This window comes from Onychostruthus taczanowskii, unplaced genomic scaffold (genome assembly GCF_017590055.1).
Source record: "Onychostruthus taczanowskii isolate IOZ18803 unplaced genomic scaffold, ASM1759005v1 scaffold5, whole genome shotgun sequence".
In the NCBI taxonomy this organism is placed as follows: Eukaryota; Metazoa; Chordata; class Aves; order Passeriformes; family Passeridae; genus Onychostruthus; species Onychostruthus taczanowskii.
In genome coordinates, this window is record NW_024502568.1 from 7,214,435 (window position 1) to 7,239,515 (window position 25,081).

Consider the following 25,081-nt stretch of genomic DNA (forward strand, 5'->3'; position numbering starts at 1 on the left):
GCAGCAGTTAAGTTGGAGTGCCTACACTGACTGGTAGGCTGGTGTAGATGGAAAATGTTAGCTCATCACTTCTCTTCCATCTGCCACAGGGCACTGGAGAATTATTGAGTCCTTTCTAGGAGCTTTGTCCAGTCAAGTTTTCAAAGTTGCAAGTAACTGAGCTTCTGTCGTTTCCCTTGGGAAAGTATTCCTTACAAATACAATTCACTGTCAGGAAGTCATTCTGAAACTCTCCCTGATTTTTGCTTTTTTTGGTGTCCTCCCACTAAATGGACTTTAACACAAAGAGTCTATTTAAAGTGCTGCTTTTTTATTTTCCTGTGAAGGCTGCTGTGGTTTCTAGTTAATGTTTGTAGGAGCCTGAGCTCTGTGGTTTAAAGGAGAATCACTGTATTCCCAATGGTTGTGCTGATACTTTCACTCATTTCCTTTGAGGGACTGGATGATTTTCATGTGGCTGTATTAAATGAATGCTAGTTATCAGATTCCCTTCCCAAATATATATTAAAAATTATATGTTTTGCTGCTGAAACGAGCAGGATCTAAAAAGTCTTGTCTAAACCTAGAGTATGTTTTTACAGAAGTTTTGAGTTTCTCTTGATTCTGTGAATGGTATTCTGTTATGAACCCAAAGACAGAGTGCACCAGTTTTTGTGTGTTTGGAGAAAGTAGCAGTCTGATTGCCCCACTGAAAAGAATCAAAGTGAAAAAGCAAACAGCATGAATGCAAATTTCTGCTAGTAGAAGGGAGATTTAATGTCCTTGAACTGTGGTGCAAAAAAGAAATTCAGGAAAACACTTTTTACTTTGATATAATTGCTTGCAAGCCAGGGCTACTCCAGGGGGAGTTATTTTTAATGGATAAATTATACAGCACGTTTTAAAATTGATTGTTTGGAATAATGTGTTGTTGAACCTGTGAATCTCACTGACAGACCAGTGTTTACCTTTGTACAAATCAGTCAAAACAAAAACAGTCCCATAAGATTAAACAGGGAGAATTTTCAGAAGCACGGATTGTTAGTTAGCAAATTCAAGGGCAGCTAAACACCGCATGGGATTTTTCTCCATGTCATTGGAGGCATATTAAACAGGCTATGGCTTAATGTTCCAGGGCACTAACCAACAGCAAACAGACTCAGATTACTAGTTTTAACAAAAATGGACTAGCCTGATTCTTGTTTTACCACAAACTGATTTAACAAGAATCTTCTGTTTTATAAGTGCCTACCACAGCTTTGATTTTCTTTTTAATTTTTTTAAAAGGAAACCAGGGACCTTTAGTAAGTTCTGCTTCTTGCAGGGGGGAAATAACTCCTACAAATCTTTCCAGTTGCTGAGTTTCTAAACCTCCTTCAGCAGAAATAGAGGCATTTCAAGTTGCTTTCTCATAGTGTAAGCTTACACACATCAGTGCAGGTTGTAGCTCACTGCTCAGAGCCCCTAAATTGCACCTTTGCTGTTGGATCACTCATTCCTGGGAACCTGTGTTTGCTCTAAAGCTATGGCAGCAGTATTGTAATTTTCTGAAGCATAGTCTGGCTATTTTGTTATTACATTTGGTCACATGCAAGGCCAGATTGTGGCGTTCCAGATCAGTAAAACTTGCTGTCTTTATATATCCTTATATACTGAAAGCTTTGCAGTTTTTTTAGAAATTCAGGAATGAAAATTCAGCAATGAAGTTTGGCCTGGGATTTCAGTCAGACTTCCTTCAAAGTCTCTTAAAATCACTGGATGATTTAGGAAGGGACTTCTGGAGGTCATCTGGTCCAACCCCCTCTTTGGAGTGGGCCACCTTTGAAGCTGGCTCAGGTCACTGAGTTTTGAATCCCTCCAAAGATGGAAATTTCACCGCCCCTCTGACCCCTGTTCCAGGGTTTGACCACCCTCATGAGGAACAAGGTTTCATTATTTAAAGAGAGTCTCCATGTCTGAAATTTGTGTTTGTCTCTTGTCCCATCAGTATCTAGATAAAGGACTCTAGTTTGGTGTTCTCTGTAGCCTGCTATGAGGTACAGAAAGACTTCTAAGTCTTTTCTTTCAGCCTTTTCTTTGCGAGACTCAACCAGTGCAGTGCCCTCTGCTTTTCCTTGTGTGTCATGGGCTCCAGCCCCAGCCCTTCTTAAGATCCATCCACCAAAACTGTTTCTGTTTCTTGATGTCTTTCTTGTACTGGAGAACCCCAAACTGAATGCCAGAGCTGCAGGTGTGGTTTCACAGGTGTCAAATAGAGAGGAATTATCCATTCCCTTGACGTGCCAGCTGCACGTGTGCCGATGTCAGCGCACAGTTCCTTTTCATTGCTGCAGGACACACTGCTGACTCCTGTAGTGTGTTCACCCAGCCAGTCAGTCCCCAGTGCCAGCACATGGTCTTGTTTTGTACCAGGTTTGTGGCTTTGCATTTGCATTTATTGACCTCCACAATGTGTCTGTCATCCCGTTTCTTCAGCATGTGTGTCTATGGGGAAGTGACACATGAGAGTGGGGTGGGTACAGCTCCATCCAAATGGCAAAACTCTTCATGGAGCCAACATCCTGTCAGTGACCAGAGCAGATCTTGAAGAGATGTTTTCATCTCTGGTTTGAACTGCATGACAGTATTCTTGAGGTCCTTGCTCTAGCTTATAAATGCCTCAGGATCAAAGGCAGAATTTTCCACCACTATGTATTTCTCAAGAAATGGTCATGGTGCAGTAAGAGAATGAGTATTTCAGGCATTTCTTTCTTCCAGTTCTGTTCTGTGTGGTCAGTAAGTCACATGGACTCCCAGGAGCTCATTCTATGTTCACTTACTCATGTGGATTTAACTAAGCATCTTCATGTTTCCTAATTAGCTTAATAAATTAATCAGAAGTTCTACAGAGCAAAATCTAAGCTGAGCGGCAGGGTTTTAAGCAATGGGATGAGACTGGATTTATGTTTACCAAAACTGCTTGTGTTTTAGTTGCCTGTGAAGACAGCAGATTAACATTTGTCACAGCTGGTGCCTCGGGCTGTGCACAAGTATCAGCCCACACAGCCCCTTGGTGGTGTCACTGACTGTCACTGTACAGGGGGGAAACTGAGGCAGAAAGCAAACACTGCCTGTGCCACAGAGGAGTTATGTGTCACACATCATTTCTGCCTTTATTGTCAGAACTGGCAGGTTTGCAGAGCTGCCCACTTGCTAAATCTCATTGTGTCAACACTTAAAGCAAGGGATTAAAGAAGCATTAATGTCATCTACAGAGTGTGGTTAGAGGCTGTGGCCAGAAAATCAGTGAGGTGTATGGAACTTTCCATACACCTGTTCTCTCTGTGTAATTTATGTCCTGCTCTGAAAGCTCCAGGAATATTATATACAGTCCAGATTTTCGTACCTGCTGGATGTTTACTTCATTCAACTCCTTACTGGATATGTACTGTAAGTCTTTAGCAGTGGAAAATACAAGCTGAAACTATTCTTTTTCAATTGAATAAAATAGTATGACAATTGTCAGTGGCCTGATAAAGTCTTTGAATAAAGCTGTAGACAATTTCTGTTTCAAACACTCAGAGGAGTCATTATTTTACTTACAGGCCACTTTTGCAGTTGAGCACATGCTGTGTTGTGCTCTTTTACTGTGTATAAAGAGGTCTTTGCGCTCCTAGCTTTTCCTTTAGCCTTTTATGTCTTGATTACTTCCATACGTGCAGGGTATTTTGCAGTCTTCTGTGGTGAGAGGGCAGCCAGTCTGGGAATGCATCCTCATAACATCTCCGTCACCACCTCTGATGTGTGTTCCACTGTCTGGTGATTTCTTGCAAATTATTGGCTCTGGGTCAAAACTATCTTGCAAAGACAAGAAATGTAATTTTCGGATCTGGTCTGTCTCATCAAGTAATTTCATGAGCATTGGAGCCAATAGAAAGGAAGGAAGGAGAAAACTCGGGAGCAAAAGGCAGCCTTTTAGGGGCAGCTTATCAAATTGGCTTAAATTCATCTGACCCCAACTAAGTGTTGGGTTGATGAAAGCCTGGAACAGGAAAACTTGACAATCAGAAGGGAAGAAAGGTTAGTGTCACCGTGTGTGTGGATAATTTATCTCTTCTCAGCAGATAAATTCTCTGTAACTGTAGTTTATTTAATAATGAAGGTAGAACTGAATATCAATGCTACTCACCAAAATCCAGTGATGATGACAAGTTTCAATGGTCTTGATACTTTGGGTGATAATTAAAAAACCCTTAAAATTGGAGATTATGGCAAGGCCAGAAAAAGTGTTTCTAGCCTTCTTTTTCATCACAGAAAGTATAAAATGCCTGGTGCCTCTCCATAACTCCTGTCTTACCAGCTCACTTTGCTAAGAGAGCAGCAGCTGGTACAGGTTTTGGTCCCTCATCTCACATTAGGTGCTGTTGCTTGGATCAGAGTCCTGCAGCTGCTCAGATGGGGAGAACATAACATATTTGAGTGATGCTGAATTCTTGGTGGCATCCACTCTGGTGGAAAGGGCATGCAACTTGTTTTGTGGATGAAGTTTGTGCACAACCTCCCTTTGTATTCCAGCCCCTCTGGTCCTTCCCTAATCCCATTTTCATAAATCTCTGACGTTGCTTGTAGATGTGTTCAGGACTCCATTGTTAGGAAGACTGTTCTTTTCAAAATTTCAAATTTCATCACCTAGTTCAGCATTGTCATAGGCAGTGCAGAAGTGGAGGAAAAGGCTGATGATTTTGATCAAAGCTGAAACATGAGTTGAGTCTTTTGACTTGAAAGCAAATATACTAATATTTGAGCACTGGGAAATAAATTAGAATATTTGTTTTTTCTGTGTTTTTTTTTTTTTTTGCTGCAGTTCTTATTTCGCATTGTTATGTTGAAAGGATATAATTGGAGTAATATATTATGGGGGAATTGCAGTAATAAGAGTGCTCAAATCTTTCATGTTTTTATGAAGTCACTTTAATGCTGTTCATTGAGCTGTAGAAAGAGCTGGAAGTCTTGCCAGGAATGCAGATAAATAAAACCCATAAAACCTGGCACAGTGAAAGACTTTCAGTACAATATGAATGTTGATACTTTAAAAATCACAAATCATCTTTCTATTAATTTGCTGTAGAATAAGGTCTCCTCAAGATAAGACTCAGCAGTGCTGTGTAGTTGGTATTTAAAGTATGTCCATCTGCATCTAAACGAGTAGCTCCAAGACAATCAGATTATGCAGTAGTTACTTTGGTGAGAATATCGCCTAAGTGGAATGGAAACTTCATTTTGAGTCTAATATTAGACCCTGCTTTGGAAAATTCCTTTTAAATGATCACAAGCTGGGAATAGCAAAAGAATTTAACTTTCGACAGACAGCATTCACCAAGAATTTGTTTTTAACTGCTTATGTTGGGTCCCTGGGAAAGCAGATGTGAAAAACTTACCAAAGTGAATTGACTTGACCTGATGCAATGTTTATATCAGTAGTTGATAAGTTTTCCTCCCTCGTCTAATTTGTTCGGGATATTTTCATTCTTTAAGCATGAGTAAGTCTGGGTTGGAATAGTTTGAATGCTTGTTAGTCTAATAATCTGAATCTTAAAACAGGCAGACATTATTGCCTATAAAGGGGTCTAAGCAAAGTTGAACTATTTTGGTTGTCTTCCACAGTTGGGGATAAGTATAATTTTTGAGACCAGCAAAGGAGAGTGGGAGATGCTGTTTCTTAACTCCTGATAGCTCAGAAAGCATATTGATATCTGTGTATTTGTACTGCAAAATGCACTTTTGGTAGACCCTTTGAATGAATGCTATTATTTCTGCAGCTTTACAAAGGACTGGTTTTCAATGGTAGCTGGAGAAACTGGCAACCAGAGGTATCAAGGCCAGTTTGAAGGGTCATGATGCTTATATTCTTACTATCATCATTGCTATGGCAGAAAGGACTTTAAGAATTCACTGTGAATGATGCACAGCTCAGGAATCTTTAGAACTACTGCTAAATCTCTTCTTTGATTTTCTCTTTGTTGATCAGACAGTTGCTTTGAATATTTTAATTAATTAAATCCTAAATAACATGTCATCACCCTGTATGGGGAATATATAAATAAATTATTTTTGAGGAAAAGAGGGGAAAAAGAGGAGCTGATGGATTCTCCCTAGCTCTGTCCTGTCCCTGTGCTTCTGTGGTTTGGTCATTGTTGCTGTTTTTTCCAGGCTTGAGGAAAACATCCATGGGATCTCACTGCAAAGGAGGGCTCCAGCCTGGCCTTCCTCTGCCAATGCATGAGACAAGAAGGAGAACAACAAGATAATATGATGAATTCAATGCCAGGGTGACAGTTTTGTTGGGAAAGACATTAAAACAAGAACACTAATCTCTTTAGCTCTCCTTTAGGGCATAAGGTGGATTTATGTGATGCAGGAATGTGTGTCTCAGACAGAAATCAGATTATGATTTTAAGCATCTGTTAAACTTTACCCCTTTTTTCATAAAGCCTGACACCAACCTTTTTGTCTTTTTATTTATACCTGTATGTCTCTAGTTCTGCTATAATTTCATCATTCAGAAGTTTCTAAAATGTCTAAATTGCTGATCTGTCTCCTTGCAGGCAAGTCTCACCTGGCTATAGTGCAAAGAGTAAACAATGAAGGAGAAGGGGACCCTTTTTATGAAGTCCTGGGAATTGTCACTTTAGAAGATGTGATTGAAGAGATCATCAAGTCTGAAATTCTGGATGAAACAGATCTATACAGTGAGTAGAAATATTTGCAGTTTATTTACAAATGAGAAGAAAGACTCCATCCAGCAGCAATTGTATTTATAGCTGTGTTTTGAGAGATGTTATGTTGCTAATTTAAAATCACAGTAGTCAAATTGTTGAGGAAGTTTCCTTAACAAAATGACCTGCAGATCCCTCAGATGGTCAAAGTAATTTTTGTTTTTGCAGCATGGGAACCTCACTTCTTTAGGCTGTGTTAATTCAGAAGCAGGACAAGTTTCTTTATTTGATCCTTTTACCAGGAAGGTTTACATCGGCAACAATGATCTCCCACAATTTCCCCTATTGTCACTCTGCCTCAAGGGCCTGTACTCAATGTGCTACCATACTTCAGCAAGAGGCAGGCAAATACTATGCCTCAGGGAAGAGGAATGGAGTCTCTTTAGAATATTTGTCACTCATTGAGAAATCTTGAGAATGGAAAGTCTTCCTCAGGGCTGAAAACCAGCTTGTCCTAGATGCCTTCTCTTTTTGTCACTCAGCACAGCTCCTTCCTTCTTTGTGGTAGTGTCTGTTGAGGGAGATGATGCTGAAGGTCAACCATTACCTGGAACTTGAGAGATCTGGGCCCTTTTCATTCCCAGATTAAAGCTTGGCCAATTTTCTAAAGTGTCTGCTTCTCCTCCCATCGGCACAATCTGGCCTGTGCATACAGGACTTCCTTTCAGTCATTCTTCATCTGTCTTATCTGTGCTTTGATCACTTGTTGGCAGATGCTGTTTTTCACTGTGGTGTTTGCATGCAGCACAAGGATGTCTCCAAATTCTATTGTAGTAGAAATAATAATTTTAACTATCTTTAACATTGTTCAGCTGTCCTTTGCTTTCTTTCTCTTTCCTCATGGAAGGAATGTTTCTACAGCGTTTGTTCAGGCCAACCCAAGCATCTTCTATCCTCCCTCCAAGCCAAATGCCCAATGAACACTTTATACTGTGGGATAGACTTATTTGTTTTTGCCTGAAATGCTTTCTGTACCTAGTTGATATTTTATCAGTATTTATGTACCCAAATGATCTTATAAATCACAGTTGTGTTTCACCGTGTGCTGAACAGTCTCATTACTGTGTAACTCACAGAAGTCCAGTTAGTATTGATTCCTTTTCATACCTTCACAAATGAATTGTTGGGCTTATCAGTTACGATGTAATGCTTTTGCAGGCTGAATTCAAACTTCCTTTTATACTCCAAAAAGATCTTACTTTTATCTACCTTTGGGATATTTACATGTGTGTATGAGGGAAGACACTGCTTATGCTTTCAATTTCCCCCTCTGCCTTGTTTGTTAAGAGAAAACACATAGATCATGCTGTGTTGTTCTTCAGGACGAAAAAAGCTCTGCCCATTAATAGGATGTTGGAGGGCAAGGAAATGAGAATTTAATTTTAATTGTACTACCTGGAGGCTTCCTATATTAACAAAATAGAGTTGGTGAACATTGGGTTCACTTGAAACTCTCATTCCTGGGATAATTTTTTACTATAAAAAATTCCTCATTCAGAACAGGAAGAAAACTTCCTAGGCTTCCTGGAGGATGCAGGAAATTTTGGGAGGTGACTCCTGCTAAGTGCCATGAAGAACTTCTAATTTCTTTATGAAGCACTGGACATAATTCCACTGTTTAGACTGAAGGATACTATAGCAGTAAGGGAGAGAGCAGAAATCCCAAGAAGCTGTGAAGATCACAGGAAATGTGAGAGGGTTTGGACTTGGGCAGCCAACTTCCAGTTGGTTTGGTGATGAGAACATGTATGAGAACATAGGTTTACTGAAAGTATTTTATTGTCCATTATATGTTAAGGCAGGTTATTTTTGGTGTTGATATCACAGTTAGTAACCCCACCTCTGATTCTGTTCATTATTATAGTAGTCTGGCTTGCTCAGCTCAGAACAAGTCAGCTTGAAACCCTTGGACTGATTTGCTCTGTACTAGGTGTTTACTTTAAAAAAGAGCTTTTGAAAAATTCTGGCAGTATTGTTACACTTTGTTCTGAAGTTTTAAAATTGTTTTGTTTTGCTTTGATGGAAACTTGAAATTTGATGAAATGGCTGACCTTGGTGTTGGAGCTGTGCCTTTCTGTTGTTTCCATGAAAAAACATTTGAACTGTGTTAAGGTGGAAGGAATAGTCTATTTACAGTTTTTGCTGAAAGCTGCTCTCACTGCTGAACTCTGCAGCTGAATTTCTGCAGGGGTCCAAGTAAATGTGTGGTATGTCTTCATGTGGTTCTGTTGTGCTGTGGCTTGCAAAGATGCTGGGAGCAGGAAAAATTACTAAATATGTCTGACCCATCAAGATCAGGGTAGACTGAGTACTTCTGAGAATGAAACTTTGTACTGGGGATGCTGGAGGGGTGGAGAGATGCTGTTTCTGTCGTGACACATTCCAGGCCATGTCGTGATGAAGAGCTGCCAGTGTGTTTGGCTCTTAGTACTGGGAAGTTATAGCTTTTTTTCATAGTTGGCACACTGCAGGAATCTGTCCTGTGCTGCTGTGACTCTAGCCATGGTGGGAGAGCATTTCTCAACTTTCTCAGAGGCCCAAGGGAGAAAGCTCTATGTTCTGTGTTAGACTGCATGGACTGCTTGTTCATTTTTCCGGTCCAGGTTTGACTGGTGGCCTTAGCTCTTTCTACTTGAAGATGAATTTCATCATCTCTTTTTCTTGTCTGGAGCTCACTGCAGATGTCTTCTCTGTCCTAAAGACAAAAAGCACAGGAGGAGAAGAAGGATTTTCCCCAGCAATTGCCTGGGTGCATTTGCAGTGCCCATTAACCTGCCTGCCTCTCCAACTGGATGGGTGACCTGAGGTTTGAACTGCCTGTTCTGTAGCTGTCTGCAGTCCAAGCAGGCTCCTTCAAGAAAATTTATGCAATAATTCACCATGTTATGCATCAGGCATCAAAGTTTAGGATTATTACAAGAGATATCACAACCTATATCTCGTTTTGACCACTCACCCTCTGGAGTTCTCTACCTCAGCCCAGAGTTCACGGTCAGGCTTGTTGCCTATGATTTGAAGGAGAAGTCTAAATATTCCCAGAACCTACTGAAGACATTTGCAATATTTGTTAATTTCTCAGCAGAAGCTGTAGTGAGAGTATCCCTTATGCATCTCATTGTTCATGTTGCAGAAGCAAACAGCATCTCAGCTCTCTGTAAGCAGAGATCACTTCAGCATGCCAAGATAACTTCAGTGCCCGCATCTCCATCTCACCGGAGAAAGGATAGACAGGAAATACCTGGTTCAGATTCAATTACATTGGTCACAATCCAGTCCTTGGTTCTTGTGTCTTAAAAGAAGCTCAAAAGTTGTTTGGATAGCAAAGAACAATTTGAGATCATCCCTTGCAAAAATAAGCCGAGATAATGCTAGTGCCAATAATGCTTAAGCCATGTGGCTCTGCTATAACCATGTAACATTTTTCTTGAGGGAAGATTTTTGAATAAGCTGCCAAGGAAAAAGAATAGGAGGAGTTGAAATTGTCCATCATTTGAGTTAGAGCCTGGGTCTTTTGCCTTGATGACTGTTATGGACAGAAAGATTTAAGGCATCCTCCCATTGTGTGATGCTGGTCTTGTTTTCAGGTACCAGTAGTGCAGTGTGAAGCCTGCAGTGTTACAGCTCTTTCAAAGGAAAAGCACAGAGATGTTTCCCTGTCCCAGGGCAAACACTTGTATTTGTGATTTTTGCCTCTCTAAAGAGAGCAATGATGGAGTTCCTTGTGAGAAAACACCTCAGATACAGTGCTTTAAAAATAACATTCTCTGAGCTTTTCAGAAAAAAGCAGTTTCTATTCTTCTTATCTCTTACAAGAGGTAGGACCTAGTGAGAGCTTTTAGGCAACTTTTTTCGCTATTAATTTTCCATTGCTTTGGTATGCATCTTTCCTTTAACTGCAAGTACAGATAAGGTCTGTCTCAAGCTATATTCCTAAGGCAGGGATTGTTTTTAGTCTGTAGCCACTCCCTTCAGTAGTTTCTATTCCTGCTTTTGGAAGAGAAACTGCAGTCCCTGATGTAGTCCAAGTCTTGTGTAAAGCACTACTAGGGTAAGAGGCTTCTGCTTTCAAAGAAGAAAAAGGACATGGGTCGTCATTGTTCTCCATGTGCCTGGGAACAAGTATCTCAAACTTTCTGATTTGCACTGCTCACAGAATACACTTGAGATATCTCAAGCAGGTAAATTTCTGTCAGCACAGCATTGCTTTTGAGTCTGTGATAGTCCTGTAGTGGAGTGGAGTTCTGGAGCTTCCTGGGAAGCTGAGGATCTAGATGTACTCATGTCTAAAAGACTGGGCGACTTGGGAAAATCTAGAAGCCTGTAAGTTACCAGTATTGTGCATTTCCAAGCCTCAAACTCAGCCACTCTGAGCCTTATGTAGTCTGTAGCATTTATTTGGACTTGTAAAAGGCTCCAGATCTCAGTGGCTTCCAGTGCATCACTTTAATCATCTTTGCATGTACAACTCAAAATCTGAGCAAGCACCTGGGAGTAAGTACAATTTCACAGTGTCAGCTTCACCTACAGCTCTTTGTGTGCCTGCCCAATCCTGTGCCAGGAATCAATGTGCCAGAGCTGCCTGCAGTCCCTCAGAAGCCCAGTCATTTTACACCAATTGACTGAGGGGCTGATAGACAAGGAGCTGCAGTATTCTTAGGATCTTCCCCCTCAAAGGCCCTAGAACCAGAGCTGTGTCTCGTCTCTGAGAGGCTCACAGGAATTGCCTCAACACTTGGGTTTCCTGCACTCTGTGGAGCTCAGAGCTGTCTGACAGCATTCTGCTGCTTATAGCCACTGCCACCCTACAGGTGGTGTCACCAGAGAAGAGCAGCACCCTGCCATCTGAGCGGAGACCTCTTCTCCGTGGAACTCATGTATACCATACCCCAGCATATCCAAAGCTGTCCACTTGCCTGGTTTCCTAAACATTTTGGGATATCAGCTCAGGGGGTGGATGGTAATTCCTGGGTTGTTTGTGTCTCTTTGTGTTGTCTGTCACAAATGGAGATTCCTCACCACAGAGCCTGTTTTAAGACACAGGAGTCCAGGAATCCAGGATCATTAGCAGGCAAAAACCCATATCTGAATTTCTGAAGTCATTCTGTCTTCTATTCTGACTTCAGTGCCTGTAAAGTGGCCAGAGATTCCCACCTCCAGGCTGGGCCTTGCCAGCTTTTGCTGAAGTTTGGACAGGACGAAAGAAACTGCATATACCAGACACTGGGAATACTTCAGCCAAAGGCATGCAGAATTTGCCACAGCTGTGCAGAGTCACTGAAGGCAATGGTACAGCAAAAGAAATAAGTTGTTGTCTATTTCCTCTGTGTATGTGCTGAGAATTTTCTAAGGAATGTATATGTAAAAACCAGCTATCCCAGCTATGCTTGTAAAACACCACCTTTTGATGTTCACTAGTACTGAGCAGGACTTCTCCCCACCAGAAGTGTAACATGCAGAGCTGCTCTGCAGTCAGGTGTTCGCAAGCAGAGACTTTCCCCTGACCAGGGTGACAGAAGTGTGACAAAGGCTGGGTGCCTGGCTGTGCAGGATAGGGTCCCATGGCCACACAGCTCCCGATTGTCTGTGCTTTGGGCTGTGTGATGGTGAGCTGGGCCTTGCAGAGGGCTCTGCCTGCACCTCGTGCTCCGCGTGGCCACCCTGGCTGACTCCAGGCAGCGCGGTTCATGTTGGACCCCGTTCTAACAGAAATCGCTTCCTTCCTTTCTTCTCCCACCCTCCCTTCCCCAGCTGATAACAAGACGAAAAAGAAAGTAGCTCATCGGGACAGGAAGCAGGACTTCTCTGCCTTCAAGCAGACAGACAGCGAGATGAAGGTTAAAATATCACCGCAGCTCCTCCTGGCAATGCACCGGTTCCTGGCAACAGGCAAGTGCGGGTTATCTCCTTCTGCGATCGTGCCAGAGCCTCGAGGCAGTTTGTCAGCAAAGGCCGGTGAGGTGGGTGGGACAGTGCAGGCGGGAAGGGAGGCTGGATTGTGGGGTGACAAATAATGCCACTGTTGTGTTTTTCTTTTTAAATTCTCTCCTCTCCTGTGTTCAGTGTCGGCATGAACCCTCTGAGACATATACCAGGGGTGGACCAGTAACTTTAAATTGGTCTGAAAGGTAAGGATGAATGCCAAGTGCCGCACTGCATGTCTAGAGTCCGTCAGATTAACGACACCCCATTAGGAAGAGCTCAGGGAACAAAGCAAAGAGGACTCGATACCACTGGCCAGCTGGCTGTAATTGCACTCTGGTGCCTTCTCCAGAAAGAGATGCTGGACTTTTTGCAGGAAGGTCTAAACCTGTTCCGTGAGACTTTAAGACTCCAAGTGAAAAACTCTCCTGACACATTTAAAATGCAGACTGCGCAGGTGGTTGAACTGTACTCTTTAAAATGGATTTCTGTCTGGCATGTGTGACCTTCGTTGATGACTTCAGAGGTTTCAGAGGACAGTTGTCTCCATCCCAGAACACCTTGATGTTTTAGCCCTTGGGTGGGCAGTCTGGCAGAGGGACCAGGGCCTTGAATGGTTTCTTGCGGCTGGTGTTGCCTTTCGTCGTAAACTTGGTCCTTTCACCTCAGAGATGAGGCCTTTAAACAGGAGAGCTTGTGGAAAAATGCCTTCTTATTGCTTGTGCTGTCTCTCTTTGACATATAAAGATGTGCCACATGCAGGCCTTTCAGATGGTCATCTTTTGCTGCCATGTTCAACATACATTCATGGGTGGAAAATTATAAAGTTGCTTTGTCTGAAGTTTGCCAGCTCCACTTGGAAGTTAGTACTTCCCCTCTTCTAAGATGCAGTAACTACCTGCCTAGATGCTCCTAGTCTGTCTTCACACTTTATTTTGCCTCTGTGACTTGAAAGAAATATGTACATGATCAGTTATCACATCTCAGCTGAGGGGCAGTAATTCCTTAGAAGGCTCGGACTCCCTACGGCTCATGTGCACATGAGCGTGTCCTTGGTGAAAGGAAGCAGTTCAACAGGAAGATGTGGATTTAACAGCAAGCAAGGCGTTGTTCATGTAGTGTACAAGACTTGGTGAAGTTCCATAAGCACCTGCTCAACAGGCATAGTCTTACAGTGCTGCTTCTCTACTTGTTTTGTGGATGAAAGGATTGTGTAGCTTAAATACAGGTCTGTCGGTGAAGCCACTGCTAAAAAAGATGAAAGCTACAGTTCTGGTTTCTCTGTTCTAAATTGAGAATAGCATCTTTAGCAGATTGTTGTTAATGGTCCTGTTCTGGAATGAGGTGTTGGGAAAGCTTATCAATTTGCATGTGTAATTCTCGTCGTCCATGGCTTACCTCTCCCACACAAGGATGGGCTTTTCTGCTTCAAACAGCTCCTGTTGGAAACACTGAAGATCAAGTGGATAGGGGTTGTGTTCTATGTGTCAGGCATTAATCCCACATGGCTTGAACTGACCTGTACTTTCACTCACCTTGAGTAACTCTTCCCAAATGAACCATGGCAGCCCCAGTTGTGTCTTATTTGTGTAGAACATCTCTCTAGAGCAACTTTATAGGCTCCAAGCAGTAATTAATTAATTAATTAATTAAATTAAAAATTAATTTTATTTTAATAAAGTGCAATAAATGCAGTGACTTCAATAGCTTTTAGGGAAGGAAAAAACAAATTCAGAGGTTCTCTGTGCCCCAACTGTAAAGCTCTTCCATTTATACAACTTCGTGACTCAGAAGTCTCAAGAGGGGAAGACCATCTTTTTCTTTTCCCTTTCAGATGAAGACATGATTTTGGTTGTTTTGAAAAATGCTTCAGTAATGAAAGTTGGGGTGTTACTGTGTCCCCCCCCCCTTTACAAATCTAACAGTCTCAAAAGACAGGAAGCCTGCCGTTCCATAATGGACCTCTCTGCATCTGTGTGTCTTTTATAGGCAAATGCTTATTAACGAGTATTGCTAACTTCTTGCCAGGCATATGAGGTGTAATGCCAAGTTGTATCTTGTGTTATAGAAGTAGAAGCATTTGGTCCATCCCAGATGTCAGAGAAGATCCTTCTCAGGCTGCTAAAACACCCCAACGTCATCCAGGAGCTGAAATACGACGAGAAGAACAAGAAAGCCCCAGAACACTACCTCTACCAGCGAAACAAGCCCGTCGACTACTTTGTTCTCATTTTACAGGTCAGACATGTGGTTGTATAGATATGTGCAAAACCTTTTATCTCCTGATATATCCTCCTCTATACCTCTTTCAGGTGCTGAAGTTTGTCTTCTTTCAAACATGGGAGGGGAACTATGGCTCCTGGGAACTGCTGCTGCCTCCTTTATGGCCTTGCCAGCCTTGAGGAGCTCACTCAGCTGCTTTCACCCTCACTTAAACCAGTTGTGAAGGATAGAAAGCACTTCCTACGTTCTGCCGAAAGTTACTTAAGCTTTCACTATCCCAAGGATAGACAGTGCAAAAGGATCCCTGTTGGCATTGCTTGGAAAATAGGGGTGCAGAAAATGCCACATCATAGGAATTTTGCCAGCATACTTTATCTGCTGTGCCTTTTCCTTTTGCAAAAGGAGGCGTGGGGGCATTTGATGGTTTAGAGAAATGACATTTTTCTGTGCAGTTTTGAAGTCTGTACCTGAGGTATAGTGAGAAGCACAAGTTTCAGTGGGGCCCTTGTGCCATCTACTGAACTGATGTCACCTCCTGCTACAGCCCAGCAGAATGCAGACCCTGGGAACCCTGCCATCCAAGCCTTTATCCTGCCCTGAGATCCCTGCACTTTCGTGGCTTTTAGATTGGAGCCCTGGCTGGTGTGGGAGGACTGTTTTCTCTGTGTTCTGTTCAGGATTGCTTCCAGTGTTGGCATCTCCCAGGTTTTGTTACTAGTCAGGAATGGTTGAACGGTTTAGGTAAAGCTTTACACAGAAATTTAGTTTCTATCTAGCACCATTTAAACAGGAATAGACCTTTCAGAGAGATTTTGCTGGAAAGGTTCTTCTCAGTCCTGCACAACTGAAAATCAGTTTTGGTTGTAAAAGCCACAAGCATTGTAGCTGAAATTTTAACACAGGGCTTGAAATCCTAACATGGCCTTTAAAATAGAAAAGGGGAGGACACAAGTTTAAACACTCTGTGATAAACAGCTATGAGAGCACTGGGATATTATATTGTGGAATTGTCGATTCAACATAATTCTGATATTAAAAAATTATTTTTCAAGAGTTTGAGGAGCCACTGGTAGCTCTTTAACTGCTCTTTCTTACATGCTAAATTGTTACAATCTGAAATATTCCAAAGGCAAGATGATCCTCCTGATGTAATGCTGCAAAGATGTAAATGGAGGACATGGGAATACAAAAGAACAATCAGTTCTTCCTGTGCTATTTTGCAATCAATAAATATTTAGGAAACACAACATGCCAGGTCTATAATGCATTTGGAAAAGTGAGTGTTGCAGTGAATACATACTACAAAAATGGCAACAAGATCGGTTCTGCCAGGATTAAGAGGGGATAAATACTCTGGTTTTGTTATTTAAATGGACTTGGACTTATTCTCTCACACTGAGGGACCAAGAATGCCTTCACAGTAAATGCATGCCAGTAAACAAGTAAATGTATATTCTTCTTACATGTACCCAGTCTTTGCCTGGGTGACAAAACTGAACCTTTTGGAAAGCTTATAATAAAGAAATAAGCTACTTTTGTTTCATAGAGTGCAATTGGTTTTAAAAGGGATTTATATGAAGCTGTTGCTTGTGATAGCAGGAAAGTGGATTTATGAAGGCACTCTTTTCCTGCTAGGCAGATTTTGTGCTTTTTCTCATCTGGGACAGTTAGATAAATTGACTTGGTGTTGAGGCTCATGCAGGTTGAGTTCATTATCACCTTTCTCTGCCCTTGTCTAGCACTGTAAATTTAAAGGCATGATTATTTATTTTAAGTGGGGCTTAATGAAATAAACACTTAGAAATAAATTATACTTTTTGCCCTCATTTTCACCCAATTGTATTCAGATGATGTTCAGTCTTAGTACACCTGGGATGCACAGTCTGTCTCCCCTGCCCAACTTAGCCAGAGAAAAGCATTGCAGGTAATTGTCGTTTGCCTGAAATTCCAAATTTTGTGTAGTTCAGCCTGAAACCTGGATGAGATCTCTTCTGTCTGCAGTGGTGTGCTGTGAGTCTCAGTGCAGTAAGGATGGGTGAACATGAAAAACAAGCCCCACTGAAAAGACAATTATTTTTGGCTACTTGTATACCAGAGTGACTGGGATGTTTTACAGCTGTGTTTGATGTGGTGGGTTCTGTTCTGGGGTCCTGTGTGGGACATAATGTTCTACATTTGGGTGAGCCCACATCAGAAACAGGTGTACTTGCATGGTAGTGTAGTTTTATACAACTTGGGAAGCACTGAGGGTCTTTTGTAGGCAAGAGTCTGCAAAAGAGCAGGATCTTAAGGCTGCTGGAATCTCTAATACTGCTAGAAATTGAGAAGACCAAAGCAGCCCCAAGGCTGTTCCTTCAGCAATAAGGGCTTTATTTCTGTGGGACTCTCATCAGTGTAGGCAGCCAGCCTCCTTACATATTGTCTCCCTTCTCCCTTCCTGTGTTTGTCTTAGAGGGAATTCTATATGGATGTGAGCTGTTCCCCAAAATGTCTAAATGCTTCAAGATCCCAGATGATGTGCTACATTTAAGCTTATTGTGCTACTGGGGGAGTATTTTTTCACTTTGCAGTAAAGGAAAACAGCCTGGCAAGTTGCAGCAGGGCACTAGTACCAACCAAAGCTGTGTGGTGATCCTGATCCTGCTCCTCTGCAGAGACTTCTGCTGGCCACAAGGCATCAAGAGCAGGATAGCTCAGGGCACAAATGCCTGTTGCCCTTCAGGGTCTGTCCACTGTTACAAACTGCAGGGACCATGACACTGCTTAGGGATATCAGGCAAAACTATCTTTCAGGGCTCAGATCTGATCTTGTGCCTTGACACCCATGGTCCCTTTTAATTGCAGCTCTCTCTCCTTTTCCTTAACAGGGGAAAGTGGAAGTGGAGGCTGGGAAAGAGGGGATGAAGTTTGAAGCTGGTGCTTTTTCCTACTATGGGGTGATGGCCCTCACAGCATCACCAGGTATGTCCTCTTACCTTTTGCTTCTGGAACAGTCTGAGCTCCTGCACAGTCCTGCCCTGCTGTGTCTGTGGGGGTGATGGGATTGGCACCTCTTTGCCAGCACAAGTGTCCCCCCTCAGTGTCCCTGGGGGGACTGGCCGGGGGCCACGCTGGCACTGGCTCCAGGACCCGGCAGCTGGCAGTGGTTTGCCAGCTCCTGAGGATGTGAGTGTTGAATTTAGCAAGGGATGTGCTGGTACTGGTGGAAAGCTTTGTGGTTTTGCTCATGGCAGGTTAACAGGGAGTGAATTAACGGGAATAAATAATTGGTGACAGAGGGACATCTAGTGGCGTGAGGAGCAACCACCCAGTTAGTTTGGGGATGGTTCTGTTTGCCAGTCTTGTGCCAAAAGCTGTCTGGAGAGAAGGGATGGAGCAGTGCCAGAAAAGCAATTGCTCCTGTCGGCTTGTGTGGAAATGTACCTGAGAAATCAGCGAGGGGGAAGAGGTGGTGTCTGAGGGTGAGTGTGAGCCACCTACCAGCACACAAGTGATAGCCACACGAGCCACCACCTCACTGGCACAGGTCAGGGAATTTGCATATAATCCACCAATTATTTCAGCCACATTTCAGCATTTGGTGATGTATTTTATTGCCAGCAGTGTCACCACGTAGGTTTTGACCTCAGCTGGAAATGTGCAGCCCTGCTGGGTGAGCTGGGGCACTGGAGCTGGTGTTGGTCTTCTGCTGACACTTGTTCAGCTCCAGGGAGAGATGTTTCTTATGCTGAAATTGTGTCCTGTCACAGCAGGGTTTACATCCCACTTGAGAGGCAGCTTGTTTTAATTGTACACTCAGGAGTGCTCCTTTACATGTGTGTACCTGTGTGTATGTACACTATCAAATTGTGCTGGAATGGAAATGGTTTTGTGAGTTATGAGTGTAACCTTGTTAGACTCTACAACCAGCAGCAGTTCCCTGGACCTCTGTGAGCTCACTTTTACAGACAAGACTAATTCCTTAATTACGTGCACTTTAATTTAGTTGGTAGCTTATACGTTTTGAGATTTAAGAGATTTTAAAGCATGCAGAACACTGGTTGGATTTTGTCTCAGTGATAGCAGCCATGTTCATGAGGAATTGTGAGACATGCAACTGCATCATTCCCTCAGCTTTTGCAATATGGGCCAGGCATGGTCATTTCTACCAGGCTTACACTTGGAAATCACCTGTGGCATCTCTGTTTTGCCAGTGTTGTTCAGTTTGAATGTTTTCCTGTGTTGTTGGGTTTTGGGTTGTTTTTTGTTACGTTCCTAACCCTTCCCACAACCATTCCAGTTGCCCCAAGTCCTGTCAGGTCAAATGGTCTCCTCTTTATATGCCCTGAAATCCATCTTTAATTTCACCATGTGGCACTTAGGAATATGCACTATTGTAAAGTAATCTTGGCCAGTCTTGAAATTACCTTCAACTGGTTGGCTTTTTGCTTTTTCTTTTTTTTTTTTTTTTTTTTTTTTAACATGTAGCAAATCCCTCATTTTGTTGGCTTTGCCTCTAGGTTCAGGGAATTTGTTATATGATGTCTTCTGGCATCCTGAGATTTCTGTTGAGATCAGCTCATAAAAATAAGTTCCTGTTGCTCTGTGTAGACAGGAAAGCTCAGGGAAAGTATAAGTTACTGTGGAATCAAAGAAAACTCCTTCTCTTCTGTAGGTCCTAAATAAGTGACACATGCTTGCTCTCCTCACCTGGAAGATGAAGCCACTAACAGTGGACTAAAACCAAACAACAAAAATCCAAAGTAACCCCACAAACAAAAACACAGAAAATAAACCAAAAAACTAAGAAAAGAATGAAGCTTTTTTTCTTTAACTACAGCTGGGGAGGGATTTGCAGTAATGGTGAGCAGTACAATACCCATCCCAACAGGAATGAACTTGGAGAATCACAGCCTTACATTATATTTTACTGGAAACTTGAAGAACTATGAAGTATCTTTTGATTTTATTTTTGTTATTAGACTCCCATAAGGAAGAGCACTCTTGAATGTTTTCTGGCTTGTTTTAATTCTTGCCTTCCAGGCTAGAGTGGGCACCACTTCTCCTTTTGAACTGTTTCAAAACATGAGCATACCTTGATGGACTATTTGGTGCTGGATAGTCATTTAAAATAGCAAGTGAACATTATTCACTTCATTCCAATTCCTTGGTCTTGTTTTTTGGTTTATTTCTAAATTTGATTGCGTTTTTTGGTTTTGCTTTTGTTTTAACCCTTTGCTTTTTCACAGTTGATTTGCACTTCTGGTTTTAGTTCGTCAGTTTGTCAGCTGGCTCCCTCCCCTGTCGAGTGTGGATAGCTGCTGCCTTTCTGGTCGTGATCTCATCCTTTTTCTCTCCCTCTTCTAGTTCCCTTGTCCCTGTCTCGTACCTTTGTTGTCAGCAGAACAGAGTTGTTAGCAGCAGGTTCTCCAGGTAAATCTGCATGCTTCTATTTTCACCATTCTTGTGACTGCCCTGATGCCATAAAAAGTCAGCTGCAGTCTGTATTTGTCTGACCCCTTTGCTCATTAGGGAGAAGTCCAGCACAGAGTTGTGCCTCACAGGTAGGTATCCTGCACTTTTGTTTATGGGAACTGGTCAGGCATCAAAATGGGAAGAACTAAAAACTGGTGTTAGAAAATGTTCTTGGTAATGAGTGCTTGTTCTTTTTTCTCATATGGATGCTGGTGGAAAGTGAGGAGGGGAGATTTTTTAGAGGAATGTATTCTTCCCCAAACTGGGGCATAAAAATTCTGAAGAAAATGCATTTGACAGAGAAGAATGTATGCTGCTAAACTGCCATAAAAGGAAAACTTATTTAATGAAAGTATTTTATATTCTCATATGGGTAAATTCTATGGTTTGTATACAGTCTGGCCATTTCAATTCCTGGAAAGCTTTGAGTTTTCTCTCAGGGAGGTTAATGCCAGGGACCAGCACAGGGGTCTGCTGAGTGGATGGATTTGCAATGGAATGCACAAGAAGGTTGTGGGAGGACTTTCTGTTTCCTGCTGTGCTTTCCTTGCTGTATCACCAAGCTGCCTGGCACAGAAATTCCTTTGGAGAACAGAGACCAGCAAGGGAACCAACTGGGCCAAAAAGAGCTCTGAGATGTGGTTGAGAGACTAAACGGGGAAGCACCAAGAACTGAGCTTAGCAGACACTGCTTGCATGGAATGGTTGGGAAAAATGGAAACCTATTAAGAAACTCTGTAGGAAAGCAGAACCCTAAAATAGTTTGGGCCACAGTGAGCATATGTCTTCCTTTTGAAGTTTTTTCCATTTTTTTTTCAATCTTTCCCCAGGACTAAAAGCAAACAAGATAATGATATGCATATTTGAGTGAAACATCTCTTAAACATCAATACATATCATGCATTTTATACACTTTCACCATCTGCTTCCTGCATTTCACCATCTTTATTTAACTTTAGAAAATGTATTTCATCGTTGGTCCTTAAATTATCTTCATGCACATCCTGAGCAAACTACAGGTTGTTGCCTTGCAGGGGATTTTTTTCCTGCCCTGTTACTTTCCTGCTGCAAAACACCAAAGAAGGGGGAGAAATTTCATCTTTCTTTGGTGGAAGTACCTGATGGCTCTCCTTTAAGCTTGGCAACTTTGATTATCTTTCTTTGCTTGGTTCTTTTGTTTTGCCAGGTCTTCTTTTTTTACTTTTATTTTTCCTTTTCCATTCTACAAATAAATACACACTTTGCACAGGTTTTTTCCAGTATAAATGCCAAGAATACTTTCATAGTTTTTCCCCTCAGTTAAATAAAAAAAAAAATTTGCAAAAAATTAACAAGGCAAAATAATAGTGGGAAGAATCTCCTTTGTAAGGAACTGGTAGTGTAAGCCTGGTCACTATGGCAATGTGGTACCAGTTTTGATGAAACTCAGACCTTTTGTGGGGTGCTTATGAAAATAATCCTGTTGTTTAAACACAAATTCATAATACACTTGTACTGATGTCCATCCTGTGGCTTGTGTTCTTTATCCCCTCTATAGAAAGGTGAGGAATGTGGGAAAGCCTGGGTAGAGAAATTCTAACATGGATCTGCCTGGTGTTTGTCATCTGTTCTTTCTGTACCCTTTCCTCTTCATTATCTTCTCTTCTCTCTCCCTGAACTGAATGCAATCCAGAAATTGTGTTGTTTCCCTCACATTTTCAGAAATCATATCTTTTTCTTCTGTCCTTTTGTCTCACCTCTCCCTTTTTCTTTTCTTTTTTTTTTTCTTACAATGCTTTGCCATGTTGCTCTATATCCTTTGGTTTTTATTAGTAATGTACTAGAAGATCCCTGGTGGAAAGAAAAGGCAGATGCAAGTCACACTAGTGTAAAGTTGTTCCAGGTGGAAGCCTTTATCCAAGCAGCAGCGATGCTGTTCTTGTCACACACAGCCATATTTTGTGTGTACAGGTGGGAAGGAGGACAAATTCATCCAACCTTCTCTGTTCCTTGTTCTGCAGTGGGAATTTCAGCATCAAGTCCTGTGTGCAGGTGGAGTTTTGGCTCCTGGCAGCAGTTATTGCAGCCTGCTGTGGCTTTCAAGTTGGCAAGCTGGTTCAAAGGAAAACCTTGCAAGGCTCTGAGTGCTTCCCCCTAAGCCTGCACTTGGTGTTGCCATAGGGACCTGCACTAATTCCACGGTGCACAAATGGCCAGGAAGTTATCAAGTTGTCAGAACCTGTATTTTTTTTTGTTCCTCTTTTTAAAATTGCAAGAAAGACAACATAAGAAGGATTTTGAGTTGGGAATAAGAATCAGGACAATTCTGCATTCTAAAGTGTAAGGTATAGGAAAGGCTGGATTCAGAGATGTGGAACAGGCTTTCATTTGGACAAGGAGATACTATATTTCTAGTGGCAGAGATAGGGTTAAATTTAAGGGAGGTTTTTAGCTTTTTTTGAGAAATAAAATTATATGTAGAAAACTTTTCAAAAAGTAATTTGAAAAGCTTGTTAAGGGAATTTTTGTTGATTTGCTCAAAGAGACTTTGTATCTTAAGATTATACAAAAATGATCTTTCAGCTTGAGAATGGGGATCATGTGGTGAGTAGCATGGTTTACATCAAGTTTGAGTTTGGACTGGCTGAATGAGTTTTGAGTGCATTAAGATTCAAAAATTCTCTGGTCCCAAAGATAGTTCTTTGATCAGTGTCTACTGTGTGTGTGCCCAGGGAGCAGCCCTTTTGCAGGAGGGAGTCTGTATTAGGATGTATTTCTGCCCTCCTGTCTTTTGGGTCACTGTGTGGGTGGAAGCCACGGATGCAGAATGTCTGTGGTGTCCCAGAAGCACGTTTGCTTTGGATACACTGTCCAGTCACACTCACAGGGGACAGCTGTGAGGTCTTCAAGTGAAACCCTGAGGGTCTTAAAGGCCAGTGGTGGAAAATTATATCTGTAGTGTTCTCCTTTCCTGGACGCAGATTTTTCTCTGTAGTGTGGACTGTTCTGTCTGTGTCACTGGCTGGCATGGAGTTTGCTTTCCTTCATTGAGGTTTTGCCTCTTCAAGCACTGGGAGGAAATGTTGAAGTAATTGTCATGTGCACTGCACTCTGGTCCACTGAGGACTCTGTTACTCCTACTGAAAGTGTCTGCTCTAGCTGAGGGAACAAGGCATATGTAGGTATCAGATGAAATAAAAGGAGATAAGGTTCAGACAGGACTGACTGCGGATGAAAGTAACAATGATTAAGAAAAAAAATATATTAAGCATGGTCTGACTAGCGAGAGCTCCTGTAAGGGAGCTTTGGGAGGTTATCTTTCTGTTATAGTTTCTGCTCATCAGCTGAGGCACTGTGTTCTCAGGGCATGTCTGTTGCAGCATAAACAAGTACAGGTTTGTGTAGGGCATACTCAGTGATGCTGGCTACCAGCTCTGGACTGAAAATGTACCATTTTTCAGGATAATTTGGCCATTTAGCCACATATCTACTTATGAATGGATTAAGCATTTGCTTAATCCAGTTTAGTTGTGCTACATCACAAGTTATTATGTCCCTTTGAGACTGGTGACTTTAAAAGTTTTCTACTTCATTTAAGAAATCTCTTGCTGTTGCCTGTTTCTTAGCTGAAAACAAGTCTCCACCTCGGCCCTGTGGCTTGAATCACTCAGACTCTTTAAACCGGAGCGATCGCATCGACGCCGTGACCCCGACGTTAGGGAGCAGCAACAACCAGCTGAACGCCTCCTTCCTCCAGGTGTATGTTCCAGACTACTCAGTGAAAGCCCTCACAGACATTCAGTTTGTCAAGGTAGGAAAAAAGCTAGAAAGACCCCGCTGGAAAGTTGGGCTTGGCTGGTAGGATGGAGAGCCTGGGGAAGGGAATTCCCTCTAAATTCTTCTGTGAGTAAATAGCATTATGAAAGCAGCTGTTTAAAGTTACTTTAAACTAGTTTTTTTCCAATGTCTGCTGTCCACTGATTTGTCTTCACTGTTCTTCTCATTTGGACTTGTAAGTAGGCTGGTCACATAATTTTCTGGATTTCAGGTCCTTTGATGAAATATTATAAAAATAACCTCTCTGCTTTTAGTCAAACCTGTCCTCGAGAAGCTTTTGGACCCATCTGAAATGGAGACCCTTCATTATCAGACTGTCCTTTTCTAAAGGATGACACATTTACTGTTGGTTGCAGTTTTTATTCACTTCTGATTTTGGTTTCAGTTTGGGGTTCTTGATCTTACTTTCCGACTTGCCATCCTTATTCTGCTTGGAGAAGTCTTGGACATTTCTTTTTACCTTAACTTCACATGTATTAGGCTCATGTCTCATACTACCAGTGAGTTGCTGCATGAAATACAGCTCTGTCCCCCAGCATGGAGCATCCCACGCTGAAATGTGTGCGAGTCCTGTGGAAGAGGAAATCTAGCTGAGCTGAGGAACAGCTAATGCTGGCAGCAATTCCAGCCCAGCTGGGAGTCCAGGGAAGCTGATGTCCCATGGCCAGAAGTTGACATTGATGCTTTTCTTAAATTAAGTGCATGTTCACAGTTTGTTTGTAGGCAACTCAAGTGATTTGTGAACTTAACTTCTGTTAGTTAATTCAATGTTAAGAATGTGGAATAGGGTAGACATACTAGAATGCTAAGCTGAGTATTCTGAAGCCAAATTTTAAAAGGAGAGTAAAGTCTTGCTGCCAAAACTTTGAGATGCAAGCGTACTGGTCAATAGTTCAATCCTTCAAGGATTACATCAGTAGATGTTTATCACTGGG

General features: G+C 42.0%; 1 protein-coding gene across 1 annotated transcript in view; it reads left to right on the top strand.

The window, feature by feature from the left end:
* CNNM2 (cyclin and CBS domain divalent metal cation transport mediator 2) overlaps positions 1-25,081 on the top strand; it is a 117,600-nt gene that overhangs the window by 83,313 nt on the left and 9,206 nt on the right. The window contains 6 exon segments of the mRNA XM_041415428.1: positions 6,564-6,707; positions 12,483-12,620; positions 14,722-14,891; positions 17,744-17,837; positions 20,223-20,288; positions 23,936-24,120. Coding sequence (XP_041271362.1) covers positions 6,564-6,707; positions 12,483-12,620; positions 14,722-14,891; positions 17,744-17,837; positions 20,223-20,288; positions 23,936-24,120 — 797 coding nt within the window.